Source organism: Pelophylax lessonae, assembly GCF_965119305.1.
Source record: "Pelophylax lessonae genome assembly, chromosome: 12".
Classification (NCBI taxonomy): Eukaryota; Metazoa; Chordata; class Amphibia; order Anura; family Ranidae; genus Pelophylax; species Pelophylax lessonae.
In genome coordinates, this window is record NC_138779.1 from 113,495,096 (window position 1) to 113,515,547 (window position 20,452).

The window sequence follows — 20,452 nt, forward strand, 5'->3', positions numbered from 1 at the left end:
TGAGCATGGGAGAAGGGATGCCCCCTGAAGCTGTGTGAGCATGGGGAAGACCTCCTGAAGCGATGTGCGCTGAGGAGAGTAAAAAGTGTGAAGACTTCTCAAGGTGAGAAAATGAACTATTTCTATGTGAAGAGTGTGAAGAGAAAAACCAATGGATGTTTTCTATGTGAAAGGAAAGTCCAAACATGTGCTGTGAGAAGAGAAAAGGGACATTCTCTATGTGAAGAGATAATAAATGGACTATTGATAGTCTGCTGTATGATCAGCCAAGTCTGCCCAACAGTAGGTTGGAGACAGACTTCCTTAGATAGGTTCCTGTGTGTGAGAAGGTAGCCGCCCACAGTGGCAAGGATTTATTTTGTCTTTTATTTTATTTTGGATGTTTTTGACGCTTGCAGTCTGGTGAAGAAAATTGCATGAATAAACCAAACTGTTGTTTGCAACCACTTCTCGGCTATCTCCCTGTGTAACGAATCCCCCCAAGGGGTCATCCACACCCGCCACCGAGCTAAATCAACCTCACACAAGAGAGAGGGAGGTTGTGCCAGTGAAAGCCCATTGCTGTGTTTGGGACAACCAGAGAGTACAGAATGTGTTCAGAGTGCGGAGGAACAGAGCCAGGATACAGATTTGCTGTACTGCCTACCAGAGTTACCACGGGCAACCAGAGTGAGATCGAAGGGGCCACTGCTGCTTTGTTGCTGGGTTTTGTGAAAGGGCCTTGTGGCCACTCTTTGTTTACACCAAAAGAGACTGAGACAGTAGGAGCTACCTAATCAGCTACCCTACAGCTTTAGTACTGCCTGCAGGACTTGTTGACTGTCTTAAATTGTGCCAATGGTTACCGGGCTCCAACGTTTAGCCAGCTGAAAAGTCAGGACTAAAAACCACCCTTTAATAGTTGCTACAAAGAGACCTTTTGCCCTTTGCTTAGTTAAGAGGTACCTCTTAGGAGACGCTGCACCATATTCCAGCCAATCCCTTAGAGTGTAAAAAGTATAAAAAGAAGAAAGCTGCGCTGATGTGAAAAAAAAAAAACACCTGAAGTGTTAATAAATAAAAAAAAAGATGATAAACTAATATCAAGTGAGATACTGTGAATCAAAAAATACCATAAAAAATACAAATTACAAAATGTGTCCATATAGTGATGTGAACAAATAATAAAGTCCCAATGATATCAGTCCAAAGATGATAGGAGTAGGTGGGTTTGCCAACTATATTCTGGTAAGAAGTAAATCTGTGAGGTGGTGGGAAACCTTAACATTCCATTTGTATCACGATTGTCGTCACTTCTGAAATACCAGTTCACTATTTCTTCACGTTTCAACATTCAGCACCTGTGGATTTTCAATTGGACTTTATTTTGGGAATTATTGCACTTTTCACGTTTGGACTGATTTTTGTGTGATAATTGTAATATATTTTTTCAAGGAATTCTTTTTAAGGAATATTTATTCACGTTGCATATATTGTTTTTTCTGTTATCATCACTATTTGTTTAAAAGGTCAAGAGTTTTTATTGGTATCACCAAACACTTGTATATGATGACAACATTGTAGCGCACCAGACTTTTTTCATTATTATTTATTTCTATTGGATCTTTGGTTGCAGCTCACATACTCTATTAGCGCACTTTTTCACATACATTATATACTTATTATCCTGTCTAGCAGACTGTGTTCAAATTTATGCTTATTTGTGTTCTACTGCCATTTGCTTCAAACTTGCATCAATAGAGAAGTGCATTTACTACTAAAAGTGTGTGTGCCTATTTTTCTGGTAGTAACCCACAGCCAGGCAGAAGGAATTTTATACTGGTGTCTTTGTACATGCTTGCAGTGATTTATATTCAACCCTGTGTGTCAGAGGGGCAAAAGTTGTTCTTCAAGTCGAGGCTCAGAACAAAGAACTTAAAATTACCAAGCAACTCCTTTGGGACTGGCGCTGCATATTTAAAATATAAACAAAATTTGGAAGCAATAAATGAATTAGGATTAACTATAGTTTTTATTTTGGCATTTGTTCATTTTAAAAAGGCACACAAAAAATGTTTCCAGTACAAAGCATTTCTTAAATTTGATGCTACAAACTTAAGCAAACGCAAATGTAAAAAGTTTTTATACAATCTATAAAAATAGTGAAGGTGGAGTAGCAAGGAGTGACAAGATGTGTTCGGGTAGTTTGAAGTCTGAAAATGGCGTAATGCGGTGGAGAGCATGGCGTACTTGGAGGTATTTGAAAAATGTAGATGACTTAAGTGAGTGTTTGGTGCTCAGTTTTTGGAAGGAGAGTAAATTATTAGAGGGGTATAGATTCGCTATGGAGCATATTCCAGCTTTTTTCCAGTCAGACAGCGAAGTACCCTGAATTATTGGTTCTAGTGAGCGTAGAGTGAGATGATAAAGAGCTTGTTTGGAAAGTCCCCTAGAAAAGTCCATCACTGACATCCAAACTTTGAGTTCAGCTATGATGATGTCCAGAAAGTTTGATGAGGAATTCCTTTGGATCCAAATACCAAAGGAGCTAAGTACCAATTTAGGGTCAGTTGGCAGAGCTGAAGATTCAATCTTCGGAGTTGTGGTCTGAGGGTGGTCTGAGTTGTAAAAGGACCGTTGCCTTGTAGTAGGACATTATATTGGGTGAGCTTATCACTGCAGATCTTGTTGGTATGTGCATTACTGTGGCTTTAATGCGTGGTATTTTAGAGGTCCAGATAAAGAATTGTATTATGGATTGAAGTTTCTTCAGATGGGCTAGGGGGTAAGGTAGGGATAGTGAGTGAAAGAGGTACAAAATATGCGGAAGAAGAAACATTTTAGCTAATGAAATTTGTCTTGCCCACGAGGATACTCCAGATTGAAGTATGGTGCACAGTTTTGTAAGGGTAAAGTTAAGTGCTGTGAGGTGGAGGAGGATTGTTCTGGAGCTTGGATAGGTAAGTGACACACCTAAGTAAGATAGGGTATTAAGGAGAGCCCATGAAAAAGGAGCGACTGCCGTGATTTGCCATTTGAGAGAAGGGTCAAATCCTATAGATAACATATGGGATTTGGAGTGGTTTAGTTTATATAGAGAGATTGTTCGAAAATGATCTAATAGTGTGCAGAGGGGGGGGGGGGGATTATAAGAGGTTAGTAATGAAAATAAGAATATCGGCAGCACAAAGGCCAATTTTGTGCTGGGTGTCTGCTATGGCTAGTCCTATAATTGAAGGTAGGGTCTAATATGCTCAGCCAATGGTTCCTTTACTTATGAAAAAAAGATAGGGGAGAGTGGGAAACCTTGTCTGGTGCCATTCGTTATAGAGAAGGAGGTCGACAAAAATCTTGAGGTCCATATTTTGGCAGAAGGGATAGTATATAGGAGAAAATATGGCCGAAAAATTTCGACCTGGAAAAACCAAACTTAGTGAGGACTGCATGCATATATCCCCAGTGGACTTGGTCAAAGGCTTTTTCTGCATCTAATGATATTAGTAGTGATGGAGCTTTGTGGTGTTCCGCCAATTGTATTAAGTTGGCAACTCTTCTAGTGCCATCTGAAGTTTGATGACCAAATACAAATCCGACTTGATCAGGGTGTATTAATGACAGAGTTAGTTTACCTAGGCAATTGGTGATAAGTTTGGCATATATTTTTGTATCTATATTAAGTAGGGAGATTGGTCAGAAATTAGCGGGGTAGTTTGTAGATTTTCCAGGTTTGGGGATAGTTACTATAATGGATTCTAAGAATTCAGGGGGACAGGAGCCTTGATCCGCAATGTGATTAAGGGAGTTGATAAGACGGGAAGCATAGGTGAGGCAAGAAGGTTTTGTAGTTCGAGAAGCCATCTGGACCTGGGGATTTGTGTAAAGGGGACTGGGAAACAATTTTGTTAAGTTTTGCATCTGAGAATGGTGCTGAGAGATCCCGGAGTTGATCAGAATTTAAAGTTGGGAGATTGATTGGATTTAGAAATGATTTGATATCGACAGGGTTAGGGGAAGCATTTTTTAACCACTTTACCACCGGAGGATTTTCCTGTTGTACGTCCAGGCCACTTTTTGCGATTCGGCACTGTGCGACTTTAACTGACAATTGCGCGGTCATGCAACGCCATACCCAAACGAAATTTACGTCCTTTTTTCCCACAAACAGAGCTTTCTTTTGGTGGTATTTGATCACCTTTGCGCTTTTCATTTTTTTGCGATATTAATAAAAAAAATGCGACAATTTTGAAAAAATAACAATATTTTTCTACTTTGGCAGTTAAAAAATATCCAATATATTCAATTGTTGTCATATATTTAGGTCAAAATGTATTTAGCTACATGTCTTTGACAAAAAAATTCTCAATGAGCTTGTTTTTAACCACAATTGCGTGGTCGTGCAACGCTGTACCCAAATTAAATGTATGTCCTTTTTTTCCCCATAAATAGAGCTTTCTTTTGGTGGTAATTGATCACCTGTGCAATTTTTACTTTTTGCGCTATATACAAAAAAAGAGCAACAATTTTGAAAAAATAACAATATTTTCCCCATTTTTTTATATGAAATTCCCCAAAAAAAGAGTAAAAATCTAAATTTTTTAACATTTTAGGCCAATTTGTTTTCTGCTACAAATTTTTGGTAAAAAAATTGCAATAAGCATATTTTGATTGGTTTGCACAAAAGTTATCGCAGCTACTAACTACGGGAAATTTATGTCATTTTTATTGTTTTTTTTTTTTTACTAGTAATGGCGGCGATCTGGCGGTGATCTGCGATTTTTTGTTGCTGGACTGCGACATTGCGGTGGACAGATCGGACCCTTGACTGACATTTTTGACACTTTTGGGGGTACCAGTGACATTACTACAGTAATCAGTGCTATAAATATGCACTGTTACTGTAAAAATGACACTGGCAGGGAAGGGGTTAACTTTTATTGGTGATCAAGGGGTTAATGTATGCCTGGTGCTTACTAACCTGTGTGGGGGGGAGGGGACTGTGTGACACAGGCACAGATCACAGGTTCAGCTATACTGAATCCTGCAATCTGTCACTGTTTGTCACTAAGGAGCTCCGCCCCGCTTTGTTTACACAAGCGGGCGGATCTCCACACTCGATCCCCGACGATCGGGGAAGAGCGGCGGTGATCACCGCCACTCCTCCCCTGGCCCGACTCTCGCTGTGACTGAATACAGCGGGAGCGAGCCTCCAGCGGCGCACGCGCACCGCCCACAAGGGGAGGAGTCTAGGTCTACGTCGCTGGACGATATCGAACCACTTTGCCGCAGTACCAGCTCAGTGAGCGGTCGGCAAGTGGTTAAGTTGTATAGTGAGGAATAGTAATTATGAAATTGCTCTACTAGGTCCAATGGTTTAATGCAGTGGTCCTCAACTCCGGTCCTCAGGGCCCACTAACAGGCCAGATTTTAAGTATTACCTTGGGGAGATGCAAACTATAGTACTGCAATCACTGAGCAGCAAATTATATCACCTGGGATGTATTTCAGTTTTCTTGCAAACCTGGCCTGTTAGTGGGCCCTGAGAACCAGGGTTGAGGACCACTGGTTTAATGAACTTGCTCCCAGCTTGATCTGCGAGAAAGGGCACGCCGCTTATATTGTCTGGCCAGAAAGGCTCCGAGTTTATTACCTAGGGAGTAGGAATTTAGTCATAGTTTTCTGATATAAAAGTCGTAGTCTTTACACATCAGAGAACTAAGTTGAGCAAGAAGGGAGAAGATCTAGTCGATTAGTCGGGCACTATGATGAGCTTTGTTGCTAGATTCTAGGTTTGTGATTTGTGCAGTGGTGTTCCAAATTTGTTGCATGCGTCACTTTTTTCAGGGGCAGAGAATTTAATAAGGATGCCTCTATTGAAGGCCTTGTGGGCATTCCAGAGGGTGGTCTAATTATCAACTGAGTCTTCGTTGATGTGCAAGAAGGAAGTTATCTCCTTTTCTATCTGTTGTTTGTAGGCATGGTTTGTTAGTAGAGGAGCGTTAAGTCTCCAGAGGGAGGCGAGCTAGATGTATTTCCAAGGAGCACTTCTATAGAGATAGGGGCGTGGTTTGATTATGTGATCACACCTATGGTGGACTTGGTTACCTTTTGAAGAGTAAATTTATGTACAAAAAATAGTCAATTCCGAAGTAGACCTTGTGCGTGGGGGAGAAGTAGATGAAGTCTCTTTCGTTGCCATACATCGAAAAGGTCTTCAGAGGTAATGAAGGAGTTCAGGGTTTGTGAAGGTTTTTGGGAAGAGGTAGTAGAGTCAGTTTTAGTGATAGGAGCCAGCTCTCTTCGTTTTTTGTGCAGTGGCAGCTGAAATATCTGAGTAAATTGTGAGTTGTGTATAGGGCTCTGGGAAAGAAGGCATCATTTTTGGAATTAGAATTAGAATTCTTTCTTTCACCTGGAATAAATGTATGTCTCGTGGTTTGTCTGCTGGAATGTGTAGGGGTTTGAACATACTGTGGGCTCTGTCGATAATTAGATCTCCTTCAGACAATGCTGGCATCAGGACCTTAAAGAGCTGCTGCAAGTATGAGGATAGATCTTGGGGGGCTTCAGACACAGGGATGCCTCAAATTTTGAGATTGTTCCTATGGGAACGATCCTCAAGGTCAGCCAATTTGAATTGGATGCGTTCATTTGGTTGCTTGTTCTTTGGTGTGCATCCACTAATTCGTTGTATGCCTCAGTGAAATCAGCGAGTTGCCTCTCAATTCTGTCAGTGCAGTCCCCCAAGTCATCTACTTGGGCTTGGACATGGGAAATAGATTTGTAAATATCTCTTTGAAGACCCATCTGCAAGGATTTGTTTCAGTGTATGCTCAGAGACAGCATAGTCAGAGGTAGGGAGATCTGCTAATGAAACATGTGTGTCATCATCATCATCCTCACAGTCGTTTATAACAGCATGGAAGTTCAGGGACTTCTTTCTTACTGGAGCAGGGTGTGAGATGGAGATGCAAAGGGAGAAGATGCAGCTTTCTTATTCCCCTCCTTTCTGGCAGTGCTTTGTGGGCTTGAGCATTCCATGGAGGGCTGCTGGTCTGTGCCTGGGTAGTGTGGCAAGGAGGGGGGCGTCACTCTGTGTCTCGAGCCAGCGCCGTCTTGAGTTCCATACGGCTGGGAGCTAGAGAAAAACTCTGTGACCTGGCTAGGCGCTTCCAACTTTCCCTTCTTGCGGGACATGGTCTAGTGCTCTGAGCCTGGGGGAAACTGTAAGCGGGTGTACTCTAGGCCGCGGTTGCTTCGGATTGCTTGGTCCCCCTCTGTGGCTGTGGAGAGCTCTTATTATGCGACCATTCCAGAACGCGCCCCCTCAAATGCTCTTTGGTACTAGCAATAAAAATTAGTCAAACTTTTATTACTGCCAATGCCTGTACAAAGTCTCTGCCTGAAAAAGTATTCAAAGCCTTTTTTTTAGAGAAATATGAAGGCTGTCTTCGCTTTCTTTGTGCAAGGACCCAAGCAAAGAATTACAGGCCAAAAAAATCACTAGAAGTTGCTCGATTATACTACAGACTGTGATTACTCGCATCCATAACTTAAACCAATGGAATAGAAAAATGGTGGCAACTGTTTATGTTGGAACTGATTTGGAGCATGTGCTACTGTCCTGTCCCATGAGGTTGCTTCCATTGGTTCTCATATGTACCAGTGGAGGTGATTGATCGCTGGCAATTTTTGTTGCGTTATCATGCTACGTAAAATTATTTTGTTTGCACTTAGCCTTATTGATACATGTTTTGTTAAAACATGTGATTTATTTTATTATTTTTAGCCTAGAGATCAAATTTTCCAGTCCTTAAAGGGGTTATAATAGACCAAATATACAAATCTAACTTAAATTATCTCAGTAAACAAAAAGCATGTTAAAAGCATCCGCAGACATGCTAGCATACTTTTAGGACTGACTTTCCCTTGTTCTTCCGCTGGTCAGATTTCTCTACTTCAGCTATCAAAGTTCTTTTTTTAATATTTGGTACAAACAAGAACAGATGACCCAAGGAAAACAAGCAACTAAACAATATAGCTGGATCACCAAATCTAAGCTCATAGGTAATCTTTAAAATGAAATTTATCTTATCTGTATCAGTATATCTGGTATGAACTGGTGTATCTGTATTGAATTGTATTGCAGCTGTAATGTCTGCCCTCATGTTGTAAAGAGCTGTGCAAATTGTTAGTGTATAATAGTAATATTAATCTCATTATAATTAACTCAAATTCAAGAAGAACCCCATTTAACTTGCTTACCCTGTAGGCCAACAATGAAGGTGAACTGTGATTCTGTATTGCAAGTACAAAAGCTATAATATCCATTAGGATACTACCAGTGCATGACACATAATATGATGTAGGAACAAGTGGGGAATTAGCAACCAGGAGATCATGCATAACCATATAAGGAAATATAAGGAAATAAATATAAAGAAAGAAAGAAAGAAGGGAAGGCCAAATAAAGAAAAGGGAAGGACAAAGATGAGATGCATTAGTGATGTGAAAGAGGACCTAAGAGGGCTGGAAGTAGGAAGAAAAAAAGCAAAGGAGAGAGTGGGGTCAGTTACATTTGTGAAGGAGTTCTTCAAGGGTGAAGCAGGATGGAGTCCTTCAAGGGTTGAAGTGCCATAGAGAGACAAAAAGAAGAAAGAATGAACTTAAAGCATGAAGAAAAAGACATGGAGACTGACAAAGTACAGACAATAAAAGCTAAAGAGAATAAAATACCTGCACTGCAAAAAAGAGAGGCAGGAGTGTTAACTGGGGCAAGACCTGGGTACAACATTCAAGTCCAAAAAGCATGATAAAGGTGTTGTGATTCAGATTTAATTGGTGCAATTGCATCTTGCGTTGTGGAACTCAAATACATGTACTGTACATACATGGTGTTCATTTGGTACTTAAGAGATCCAGTTGCTCCTTTTTCTTGGCTTGAATAATTTTAGCTTTGCAGTTTTGCTAACAAAGGGCCCTGGTGACACTTGTTAAAGTTAATCTGATTGGATGCAGTCACTGTTCAGTCCAAAATTTTCCAAATGACTCTTGATTTTTAAGTCAATGTTTCTTAAGCTTGGTGGTGCCTACAGAACAGCAGAAATCATCCGAAATTCTTTTTACCCTTGTATTTGTATTTTGCTTACTATTTGTAATTTCACATAGTCATTGATATTTATGTATGTTAGGTTTTGTATAACAGTAAATTGATCTAGTAATGTAAGATTTTTATTGGGACACAGAAATGCCTCATATTGATTTGTTCATGCATTGCTGTGTTATTTTAATATTTTGGATTATTTCTGGATCATAGAAGCTGTAGGTAATTGTAATAGGTGGTAATTGTTATGTTAATAAATCAGATCATCCAGATTTTATTATCCTTCTCCTGTACTCACCTCCCCAGCTGCTGATTCTTTGTTCATAAGATGTTCTGAACCAATCCCATTTTCACTACCAAAGTGCATCATGATCTCTTCAAGGCGATGGTTATATAACAGGGGACCACCTGAGATATTTACTGGATTATGCTTGTCCAAGCGAAAGATAACATGTCGCCCTGTGTTAAGCATTGTTCCACTAACCTAAAAGAAAATATTCATAAATAAAAAAGACATACTCTGATGGTGACAAATAATTGATATGGCTAGATTAAGGGTACAACATTTTTTTTCTCCATAAAAGACAATTATTATTTTAATGGTTGGTAGAAATACACATGTGTTGTCTAAAGCCCCGTACACACGCAATGATTAACCGATCGTCCGTCTTTTGTCCAGAGTTGTGTTTTGTTGGTTGGAATGTGCCTAGACTGCACACGAATTTTCTCGCCCAATAAAATTCTACTTCAGAAGTGATATCATGTGTTGGTTTGCTTTCTTTGTGTTCTTTCTTCACTGAGCATGCCCAGACTTGCTCATCAGATTTTTCCCTGTCGAAATCTGTACTGACTGCACGAAAATCGGCCGTTATGTTGACGGCCAACAAAAATTTTATAGTCTGCACACCAGATTTTTTTCAGCCGAAAAGTCGGAGTTGGTTGTCGGAAGCATCATACTAACAAGCCGAAAATAGGCAGATCGGTCATCGGACGAAAATTCCCTGCCAATTTTCGACACGTGTGTACGGGGAATTAGTATGTGTGTCATACACTTTGCAAACAATCCTAGTATGTTCATCAGGCTGAACACCAGGCAAACAGTAAAAAAAAACAAAGATAAAATACATATTGGGGAGGCATTTTAACTGCCAAAGAATGTGTATTTCTGTCTATCCATGGCTGAAATTACTACAGCTCTTTAGGACAGTTCAGCAAGGTTGGTGACTTGACTTTTCTTAACAGAAGTTTAGGTATCAGGATAGGTTACATGTGTTCCCTGTGATTGAACAGAAGATGCGTAAAGAAATACAGGAAGGTGCAAATACCTAGTGCAAGGGTCTTTAAACTATGGCCCTCCAGTTGTTCAGGAACTACAATTCCCATCATGCCTCATCATGTCTGTGAATGTCAGAGTATTACAATGCCTCGTGGGATGTGTAGTTCCACAACAGCTGGGGGCCGTAGTTTGAGGATCCCTGGCCTAGTGCATTACCACCAACATAATTTTTATTCTTTAAAAACATACTCACAAACATGAGAAGATAAAAGCATGTCAAGTCACAACTCTAGTTTAGGTGATGTTCAAATTTCTGTGGTTGGAAATCTGATGCATTTAGGGAGATAAGCTCTCTTCCTCAGAGCTCTGATACCAAGCCAAACTCAGGTACTTACACTGCTTGCATTTAAAGTATACATAACTTTAAAGGCAAAATGTTTTTTTAAATTGTGAATGGTGTGGAGAGGGATTACAATGCTTGTCAGGCTTTTTTGCTGTCTGTGCCTTCGTCAAAGAGATTCCCCCTCTCTCTATTTGTCCTGTTTACCATTATCACTGAAAGGAAAAGTAAAATAAATAGCCCATATTTTAGGTTGTCCCCAGAAAAGTAATAAAAGGGAAATCTTCCAATGGGGTTCATTAGTTCTGGTGACATGAGGGTATCCATGGAATTCCATTAATTTGCAGGGATTTCCTCTCACTTCCTGTTTGGCTATGGGACAGGAAGTGAAGTTAAATGTATTTTATTTATTTCAGGTACTTATATAGCGCTGTCAATTTACGCAGCGCTTTACATATACATTACACATTCACATCAGTCCCTGCCCTCAAGGAGCATGCAATCTAAGGTCCCTAACTCACATTCATACATAGTAGGGCCAATTTTGTTATACAGGATCCAATTAACCTACCAGCATTAGTGTTGAGCGAACACGGACTGTATTATTCGTGTTCGTACCGAATAATTGGATTTTTTGTACCCGAACACGGACACGGACACTTTACTGTATGTTCGGGTAAAAATCCGTGTTCGGTCGTTTTATTTCCGGGTTTTGCATGCTTTGGCGCTCTTTTCATGGCGGGCTTTCAACAGCCAATCAACAATCGTTTAACTGGTGTGCCTTAAGCCATCCCAGCCATGCCTGCAAATGTCTCAGTAGCTGTGATTGGCCGTCTGAAGCATGTGACCAAGTCTTTATAAGTTCGAGGCAGCCGCAGCGGCGTCATTATGCTGCTTAGATTCAGGGACAGAGCACACATCAACGTGCTGGCTGCTGATTAGGGAAAGATAGGCAGGAAAAAACCATTTGTGTCCGGATAGAATTGAGGGACAGGTCGGAGTGTTTAGGCAGGGCGAGTTGTAGGCATTTTAGGGATAGAGTCTGCTGAATTATATAGGGTCAGTGTCTTCTACAAACTACAATCGATATTGCTGTGTGGGGGGTGGGGTCTGCACTCAATCCTGATCTACGATCTCTTCTCAATCCTGTTAGGGACAGAGTCTGCTGAATTTTAGGGAAACTGTGTTCTACAAACTACAATCGATATTGCTGTGTGGTGTGGGATTGGAGATAGGCAGGTGTCAGTGATCCACATCCATTTTTCTGTGTGTGAGCTGCAGTGAACACAATCTTTTTGGGCTGCAGTGAACACAATCTTTTTGGGCTGCAGTGAACACAATCTTTTTGGGCTGCAGTGAACACAATCTTTTTGGGCTGCAGTGAACACAATCTTTTTGGGCTGCAGTGAACACAATCTTTTTGGGGTGCAGTGAACAAAATCTTTTTGGGGTGCAGTGAACACAATCCTTTTTGGTGTGCAGTGAACACAATCTTTGTGGGGTGCAGTGAACAAAATCCTTTGTGGGGTGCAGTGAACACAATCTTTTTGGGGTGCAGTGAACAAAATCCTTTTTGGGGTGCAGTGAACAACATCCTTTTTGGGGTGCAGTGAACACAATCTTTTTGGGGTGCAGTGAACAAAATCCTTTGTGGGGTGCAGTGAACACAATCTTTTTGGGGTGCAGTGAACACAATCTTTTTGGGGTGGAGTGAACAACATCCTTTTTGGGGTGCAGTGAACAAAATCCTTTTTGGGGTGCAGTGAACAAAATCATTTTTGGGGTGCAGTGAACACAATCTTTTTGGGGTGCAGTGAACACAACCTTTGTGGGGTGCAGTGAACACAATCTTTTTGGGGTGGAGTGAACAACATCCTTTTTGGGGTGCAGTGAACAACATCCTTTTTGGGGTGCAGTGAACACAATCTTTTTGGGGTGCAGTGAACACAATCTTTGTGGGGTACAGTGAACAGAATCTTTGTGGGGTGCAGTGAACACAATCTTTGGGGGGTACAGTGAACACAATCTTTGTGAGGTGCAGTGAACACAATCTTTGTGGGGTGCAGTGAACACAATCATTGTGGGGTGCAGTGAACTCAATCTTTGTGGGGTACAGTGAACACAATCTCATACTGAAGGTTTGAGGGTGCTGCCTGTTCCATACTCCCCCTACTCCTCATCTAGCCTTTTAGGGGTACAAACAATAGTAATTGGGGCCTAGTGTGGTTGTGTACGTGTGATATACATACACTTTTTTGGGATCATATTTTCTATTCCGCTATTTAATCAAAAACCTTTGGGGATCAGTTAAATTGGGGGATAGTCTGTGTTGGTACGTGTGAGAGAGATCCACCTTTCCAAGTTGTTGGGGTTCATCTCATACTTCTGAAGGTTTGAGGGTGCTGCCTGTTCCATACTCCCCCTACTCCTAGCCTTTTAGGGGTACAAACAATAGTAATTGGGGCCTAGTGTGGTTGTGTACGTGTGATATACATACACTTTTTTGGGATCATATTTTCTATTCCGCTATTTAATCAAAAACCTTTGGGGATCAGTTAAATTGGGGGATAGTCTGTGTTGGTACGTGTGAGAGAGATCCACCTTTCCAAGTTGTTGGGGTTCATCTCATACTTCTGAAGGTTTGAGGGTGCTGCCTGTTCCATACTCCCCCTACTCCTAGCCTTTTAGGGGTACAAACAATAGTAATTGGGGCCTAGTGTGGTTGTGTACGTGTGATATACATACACTTTTTTGGGATCATATTTTCTATTCCGCTATTTAATCAAAAACCTTTGGGGATCAGTTAAATTGGGGGATAGTCTGTGTTGGTACGTGTGAGAGAGATCCACCTTTCCAAGTTGTTGAGGTTCATCTCATACTTCTGAAGGTTTGAGGGTGCTGCCTGTTCCATACTCCCCCTACTCCTAGCCTTTTAGGGGTACAAACAATAGTAATTGGGGCCTAGTGTGGTTGTGTACGTGTGATATACATACACTTTTTTGGGATCATATTTTCTATTCCGCTATTTAATCAAAAACCTTTGGGGATCAGTTAAATTGGGGGATAGTCTGTGTTGGTACGTGTGAGAGAGATCCACCTTTCCAAGTTGTTGGGGTTCATCTCATACTTCTGAAGGTTTGAGGGTGCTGCCTGTTCCATACTCCCCCTACTCCTAGCCTTTTAGGGGTACAAACAATAGTAATTGGGGCCTAGTGTGGTTGTGTACGTGTGATATACATACACTTTTTTGGGATCATATTTTCTATTCCGCTATTTAATCAAAAACCTTTGGGGATCAGTTAAATTGGGGGATAGTCTGTGTTGGTACGTGTGAGAGAGATCCACCTTTCCAAGTTGTTGAGGTTCATCTCATACTTCTGAAGGTTTGAGGGTGCTGCCTGTTCCATACTCCCCCTACTCCTAGCCTTTTAGGGGTACAAACAATAGTAATTGGGGCCTAGTGTGGTTGTGTACGTGTGATATACATACACTTTTTTGGGATCATATTTTCTATTCCGCTATTTAATCAAAAACCTTTGGGGATCAGTTAAATTGGGGGATAGTCTGTGTTGGTACGTGTGAGAGAGATCCACCTTTCCAAGTTGTTGGGGTTCATCTCATACTTCTGAAGGTTTGAGGGTGCTGCCTGTTCCATACTCCCCCTACTCCTAGCCTTTTAGGGGTACAAACAATAGTAATTGGGGCCTAGTGTGGTTGTGTACGTGTGATATACATACACTTTTTTGGGATCATATTTTCTATTCCGCTATTTAATCAAAAACCTTTGGGGATCAGTTAAATTGGGGGATAGTCTGTGTTGGTACGTGTGAGAGAGATCCACCTTTCCAAGTTGTTGAGGTTCATCTCATACTTCTGAAGGTTTGAGGGTGCTGCCTGTTCCATACTCCCCCTACTCCTAGCCTTTTAGGTGTACAAACAATAGTAATTGGGGCCTAGTGTGGTTGTGTACGTGTGATATACATACACTTTTTTGGGATCATATTTTCTATTCCGCTATTTAATCAAAAACCTTTGGGGATCAGTTAAATTGGGGGATAGTCTGTGTTGGTACGTGTGAGAGAGATCCACCTTTCCAAGTTGTTGGGGTTCATCTCATACTTCTGAAGGTTTGAGGGTGCTGCCTGTTCCATACTCCCCCTACTCCTAGCCTTTTAGGGGTACAAACAATAGTAATTGGGGCCTAGTGTGGTTGTGTACGTGTGATATACATACACTTTTTTGGGATCATATTTTCTATTCCGCTATTTAATCAAAAACCTTTGGGGATCAGTTAAATTGGGGGATAGTCTGTGTTGGTACGTGTGAGAGAGATCCACCTTTCCAAGTTGTTGGGGTTCATCTCATACTTCTGAAGGTTTGAGGGTGCTGCCTGTTCCATACTCCCCCTACTCCTAGCCTTTTAGGGGTACAAACAATAGTAATTGGGGCCTAGTGTGGTTGTGTACGTGTGATATACATACACTTTTTTGGGATCATATTTTCTATTCCGCTATTTAATCAAAAACCTTTGGGGATCAGTTAAATTGGGGGATAGTCTGTGTTGGTACGTGTGAGAGAGATCCACCTTTCCAAGTTGTTGGGGTTCATCTCATACTTCTGAAGGTTTGAGGGTGCTGCCTGTTCCATACCCCCCCTACTCCTAGCCTTTTAGGGGTACAAACAATAGTAATTGGGGCCTAGTGTGGTTGTGTACGTGTGATATACATACACTTTTTTGGGATCATATTTTCTATTCCGCTATTTAATCAAAAACCTTTGGGGATCAGTTAAATTGGGGGATAGTCTGTGTTGGTACGTGTGAGAGAGATCCACCTTTCCAAGTTGTTGGGGTTCATCTCATACTTCTGAAGGTTTGAGGGTGCTGCCTGTTCCATACTCCCCCTACTCCTAGCCTTTTAGGGGTACAAACAATAGTAATTGGGGCCTAGTGTGGTTGTGTACGTGTGATATACATACACTTTTTTGGGATCATATTTTCTATTCCGCTATTTAATCAAAAACCTTTGGGGATCAGTTAAATTGGGGGATAGTCTGTGTTGGTACGTGTGAGAGAGATCCACCTTTCCAAGTTGTTGAGGTTCATCTCATACTTCTGAAGGTTTGAGGGTGCTGCCTGTTCCATACTCCCCCTACTCCTAGCCTTTTAGGGGTACAAACAATAGTAATTGGGGCCTAGTGTGGTTGTGTACGTGTGATATACATACACTTTTTTGGGATCATATTTTCTATTCCGCTATTTAATCAAAAACCTTTGGGGATCAGTTAAATTGGGGGATAGTCTGTGTTGGTACGTGTGAGAGAGATCCACCTTTCCAAGTTGTTGGGGTTCATCTCATACTTCTGAAGGTTTGAGGGTGCTGCCTGTTCCATACTCCCCCTACTCCTAGCCTTTTAGGGGTACAAACAATAGTAATTGGGGCCTAGTGTGGTTGTGTACGTGTGATATACATACACTTTTTTGGGATCATATTTTCTATTCCGCTATTTAATCAAAAACCTTTGGGGATCAGTTAAATTGGGGGATAGTCTGTGTTGGTACGTGTGAGAGAGATCCACCTTTCCAAGTTGTTGGGGTTCATCTCATACTTCTGAAGGTTTGAGGGTGCTGCCTGTTCCATACCCCCCCTACTCCTCATCTAGCCTTTTAGGGGTACAAACAATAGTAATTGGGGCCTAGTGTGGTTGTGTACGTGCGAGATACATACACTTTTTTTGATCATATTTCCTATTCCGCTATTCAATAAAAACCTTTGAGGATCAATTGAATTGCGGGATAGTCTGTGTCGGTACGTGTGAGAGAGATCCACCTTTCCAAGTTGTTGGGGTTCATCTCATACTTCTGAAGGTTTGAGGGTGCTGCCTGTTCCATACCCCCCCTACTCCTCATCTAGCCTTTTAGGGGTACAAACAATAGTAATTGGGGCCTAGTGTGGTTGTGTACGTGCGAGATACATACACTTTTTTTGATCATATTTCCTATTCCGCTATTCAATAAAAACCTTTGAGGATCAATTGAATTGCGGGATAGTCTGTGTCGGTACGTGTGAGAGAGATCCACCTTTCCAAGTTGTTGGGGTTCATCTCATACTTCTGAAGGTTTGAGGGTGCTGCCTGTTCCATACCCCCCCTACTCCTCATCTAGCCTTTTAGGGGTACAAACAATAGTAATTGGGGCCTAGTGTGGTTGTGTACGTGCGAGATACATACACTTTTTTTGATCATATTTCCTATTCCGCTATTCAATAAAAACCTTTGAGGATCAATTGAATTGCGGGATAGTCTGTGTCGGTACGTGTGAGAGAGATCCACCTTTCCAAGTTGTTGGGGTTCATCTCATACTTCTGAAGGTTTGAGGGTGCTGCCTGTTCCATACCCCCCCTACTCCTCATCTAGCCTTTTAGGGGTACAAACAATAGTAATTGGGGCCTAGTGTGGTTGTGTACGTGCGAGATACATACACTTTTTTTGATCATATTTCCTATTCCGCTATTCAATAAAAACCTTTGAGGATCAATTGAATTGCGGGATAGTCTGTGTCGGTACGTGTGAGAGAGATCCACCTTTCCAAGTTGTTGGGGTTCATCTCATACTTCTGAAGGTTTGAGGGTGCTGCCTGTTCCATACCCCCCCTACTCCTCATCTAGCCTTTTAGGGGTACAAACAATAGTAATTGGGGCCTAGTGTGGTTGTGTACGTGCGAGATACATACACTTTTTTTGATCATATTTCCTATTCCGCTATTCAATAAAAACCTTTGAGGATCAATTGAATTGCGGGATAGTCTGTGTCGGTACGTGTGAGAGAGATCCACCTTTCCAAGTTGTTGGGGTTCATCTCATACTTCTGAAGGTTTGAGGGTGCTGCCTGTTCCATACCCCCCCTACTCCTCATCTAGCCTTTTAGGGGTACAAACAATAGTAATTGGGGCCTAGTGTGGTTGTGTACGTGCGAGATACATACACTTTTTTTGATCATATTTCCTATTCCGCTATTCAATAAAAACCTTTGAGGATCAATTGAATTGCGGGATAGTCTGTGTCGGTACGTGTGAGAGAGATCCACCTTTCCAAGTTGTTGGGGTTCATCTCATACTTCTGAAGGTTTGAGGGTGCTGCCTGTTCCATACCCCCCCTACTCCTCATCTAGCCTTTTAGGGGTACAAACAATAGTAATTGGGGCCTAGTGTGGTTGTGTACGTGCGAGATACATACACTTTTTTTGATCATATTTCCTATTCCGCTATTCAATAAAAACCTTTGAGGATCAATTGAATTGCGGGATAGTCTGTGTCGGTACGTGTGAGAGAGATCCACCTTTCCAAGTTGTTGGGGTTCATCTCATACTTCTGAAGGTTTGAGGGTGCTGCCTGTTCCATACCCCCCCTACTCCTCATCTAGCCTTTTAGGGGTACAAACAATAGTAATTGGGGCCTAGTGTGGTTGTGTACGTGCGAGATACATACACTTTTTTTGATCATATTTCCTATTCCGCTATTCAATAAAAACCTTTGAGGATCAATTGAATTGCGGGATAGTCTGTGTCGGTACGTGTGAGAGAGATCCACCTTTCCAAGTTGTTGGGGTTCATCTCATACTTCTGAAGGTTTGAGGGTGCTGCCTGTTCCATACCCCCCCTACTCCTCATCTAGCCTTTTAGGGGTACAAACAATAGTAATTGGGGCCTAGTGTGGTTGTGTACGTGCGAGATACATACACTTTTTTTGATCATATTTCCTATTCCGCTATTCAATAAAAACCTTTGAGGATCAATTGAATTGCGGGATAGTCTGTGTCGGTACGTGTGAGAGAGATCCACCTTTCCAAGTTGTTGGGGTTCATCTCATACTTCTGAAGGTTTGAGGGTGCTGCCTGTTCCATACCCCCCCTACTCCTCATCTAGCCTTTTAGGAGTACAAACAATAGTAATTGGGGCCTAGTGTGGTTGTGTACGTGCGAGATACATACACTTTTTTTGATCATATTTCCTATTCCGCTATTCAATAAAAACCTTTGAGGATCAATTGAATTGCGGGATAGTCTGTGTCGGTACGTGTGAGAGAGATCCACCTTTCCAAGTTGTTGGGGTTCATCTCATACTTCTGAAGGTTTGAGGGTGCTGCCTGTTCCATACCCCCCCTACTCCTCATCTAGCCTTTTAGGGGTACAAACAATAGTAATTGGGGCCTAGTGTGGTTGTGTACGTGCGAGATACATACACTTTTTTTGATCATATTTCCTATTCCGCTATTCAATAAAAACCTTTGAGGATCAATTGAATTGCGGGATAGTCTGTGTCGGTACGTGTGAGAGAGATCCACCTTTCCAAGTTGTTGGGGTTCATCTCATACTTCTGAAGGTTTGAGGGTGCTGCCTGTTCCATACCCCCCCTACTCCTCATCTAGCCTTTTAGGGGTACAAACAATAGTAATTGGGGCCTAGTGTGGTTGTGTACGTGCGAGATACATACACTTTTTTTGATCATATTTCCTATTCCGCTATTCAATAAAAACCTTTGAGGATCAATTGAATTGCGGGATAGTCTGTGTCGGTACGTGTGAGAGAGATCCACCTTTCCAAGTTGTTGGGGTTCATCTCATACTTCTGAAGGTTTGAGGGTGCTGCCTGTTCCATACCCCCCCTACTCCTCATCTAGCCTTTTAGGGGTACAAACAATAGTAATTGGGGCCTAGTGTGGTTGTGTACGTGTGATATACATACACTTTTTTTGGATCATATTTTCTATTCCGCTATTCAATAAAAACCTTTCTAGGGCAAGATCTTAAATTACAGAAATATGAGGAGACCGTCAAATAAGGGCCGTGGCCTGGGTCGTGGTGCTGCTGGTAGAGCTCCTGTTGCAAGGAGAGGACATGGTCGATCTGTGCCAGCTACACGCACAAGTGAAACACCTTCCTCAAGTGTGAGTAGGCGACAGAACCTGCATCAGTATTTGGTAGGGCATCAAACGCCCCTAGAAGTGATGAGGCCAGAACAAGTTGAGGCGATAGTAGATTGGTTTGCTGCTGACAGTGCCTCCAGTTCCTTCACATTGTCTCCCACCCAGTCTACTGCAGAAAGGTCAGAGTTGGCACCTGCAGCCAATGTCCAACCGTCTTTCACCTCACCCCCTTGCAAATCAGGCCAGCAGTCTGAGCCCCAAGCCATACAGCAGTCTCTTATTCTTTTTGAGGACTCTGTCAGCAGGGTTTCCCAGGGCCATCCACCTAGCCCTGCCCCAGAAGTGGAAGAGATTGAGTGCAGCGATGCCCAACCACTTATTTCTCAAGATGAGTACATGCAAGGATCATCGCAGCACGTCTCCGATGATGACGAAACGCAGGTGCCAACTGCTGCGGCGTTCAGCATTGTGGAGACCGACAAGGAGGGCAGGGGTGAAGACTGGGTGGAAGATGATGTGGAGGACGATGAGGTCCTCGACCCCACATGGAATGAACGTCATGCAGGTGAACTGAGTAGTTTGGAGGAAGAGGCGGTGGTCGCACAGAGCCACCAGCACAGCAGAAGAGGGAGCAGGGTGCAGAAGCGGAGCGGCCGTGCCCTAGACACTACGCCCGCTACTGCCCAACGCAGCAAGGGAACGAGCGCACCAAAGTCAGCTCAAAGGAGTTCTCTAGCGTGGAAGTTCTTTAGAAAATGTGCTGATGACAGGACACGAGTGGTTTGCACCCTGTGCAATCAGAGCTTGAAGCGAGGCATGAACCTTCTCAACCTGAGCA

The 20,452-nt window shown here is 42.2% G+C and overlaps 1 protein-coding gene across 1 annotated transcript in view; it reads right to left on the minus strand.

Annotated features, from left to right (window-relative positions):
- The window catches only part of LOC309567861 (carbonic anhydrase-related protein 10-like), a 756,243-nt gene that overhangs the window by 184,931 nt on the left and 550,860 nt on the right, over positions 1-20,452 (minus strand). Inside the window, exon 4 of the mRNA XM_082273365.1 lies at positions 9,378-9,563. Coding sequence (XP_082129491.1) covers positions 9,378-9,563 — 186 coding nt within the window. The remainder of the gene's footprint in view (positions 1-9,377; positions 9,564-20,452) is intronic.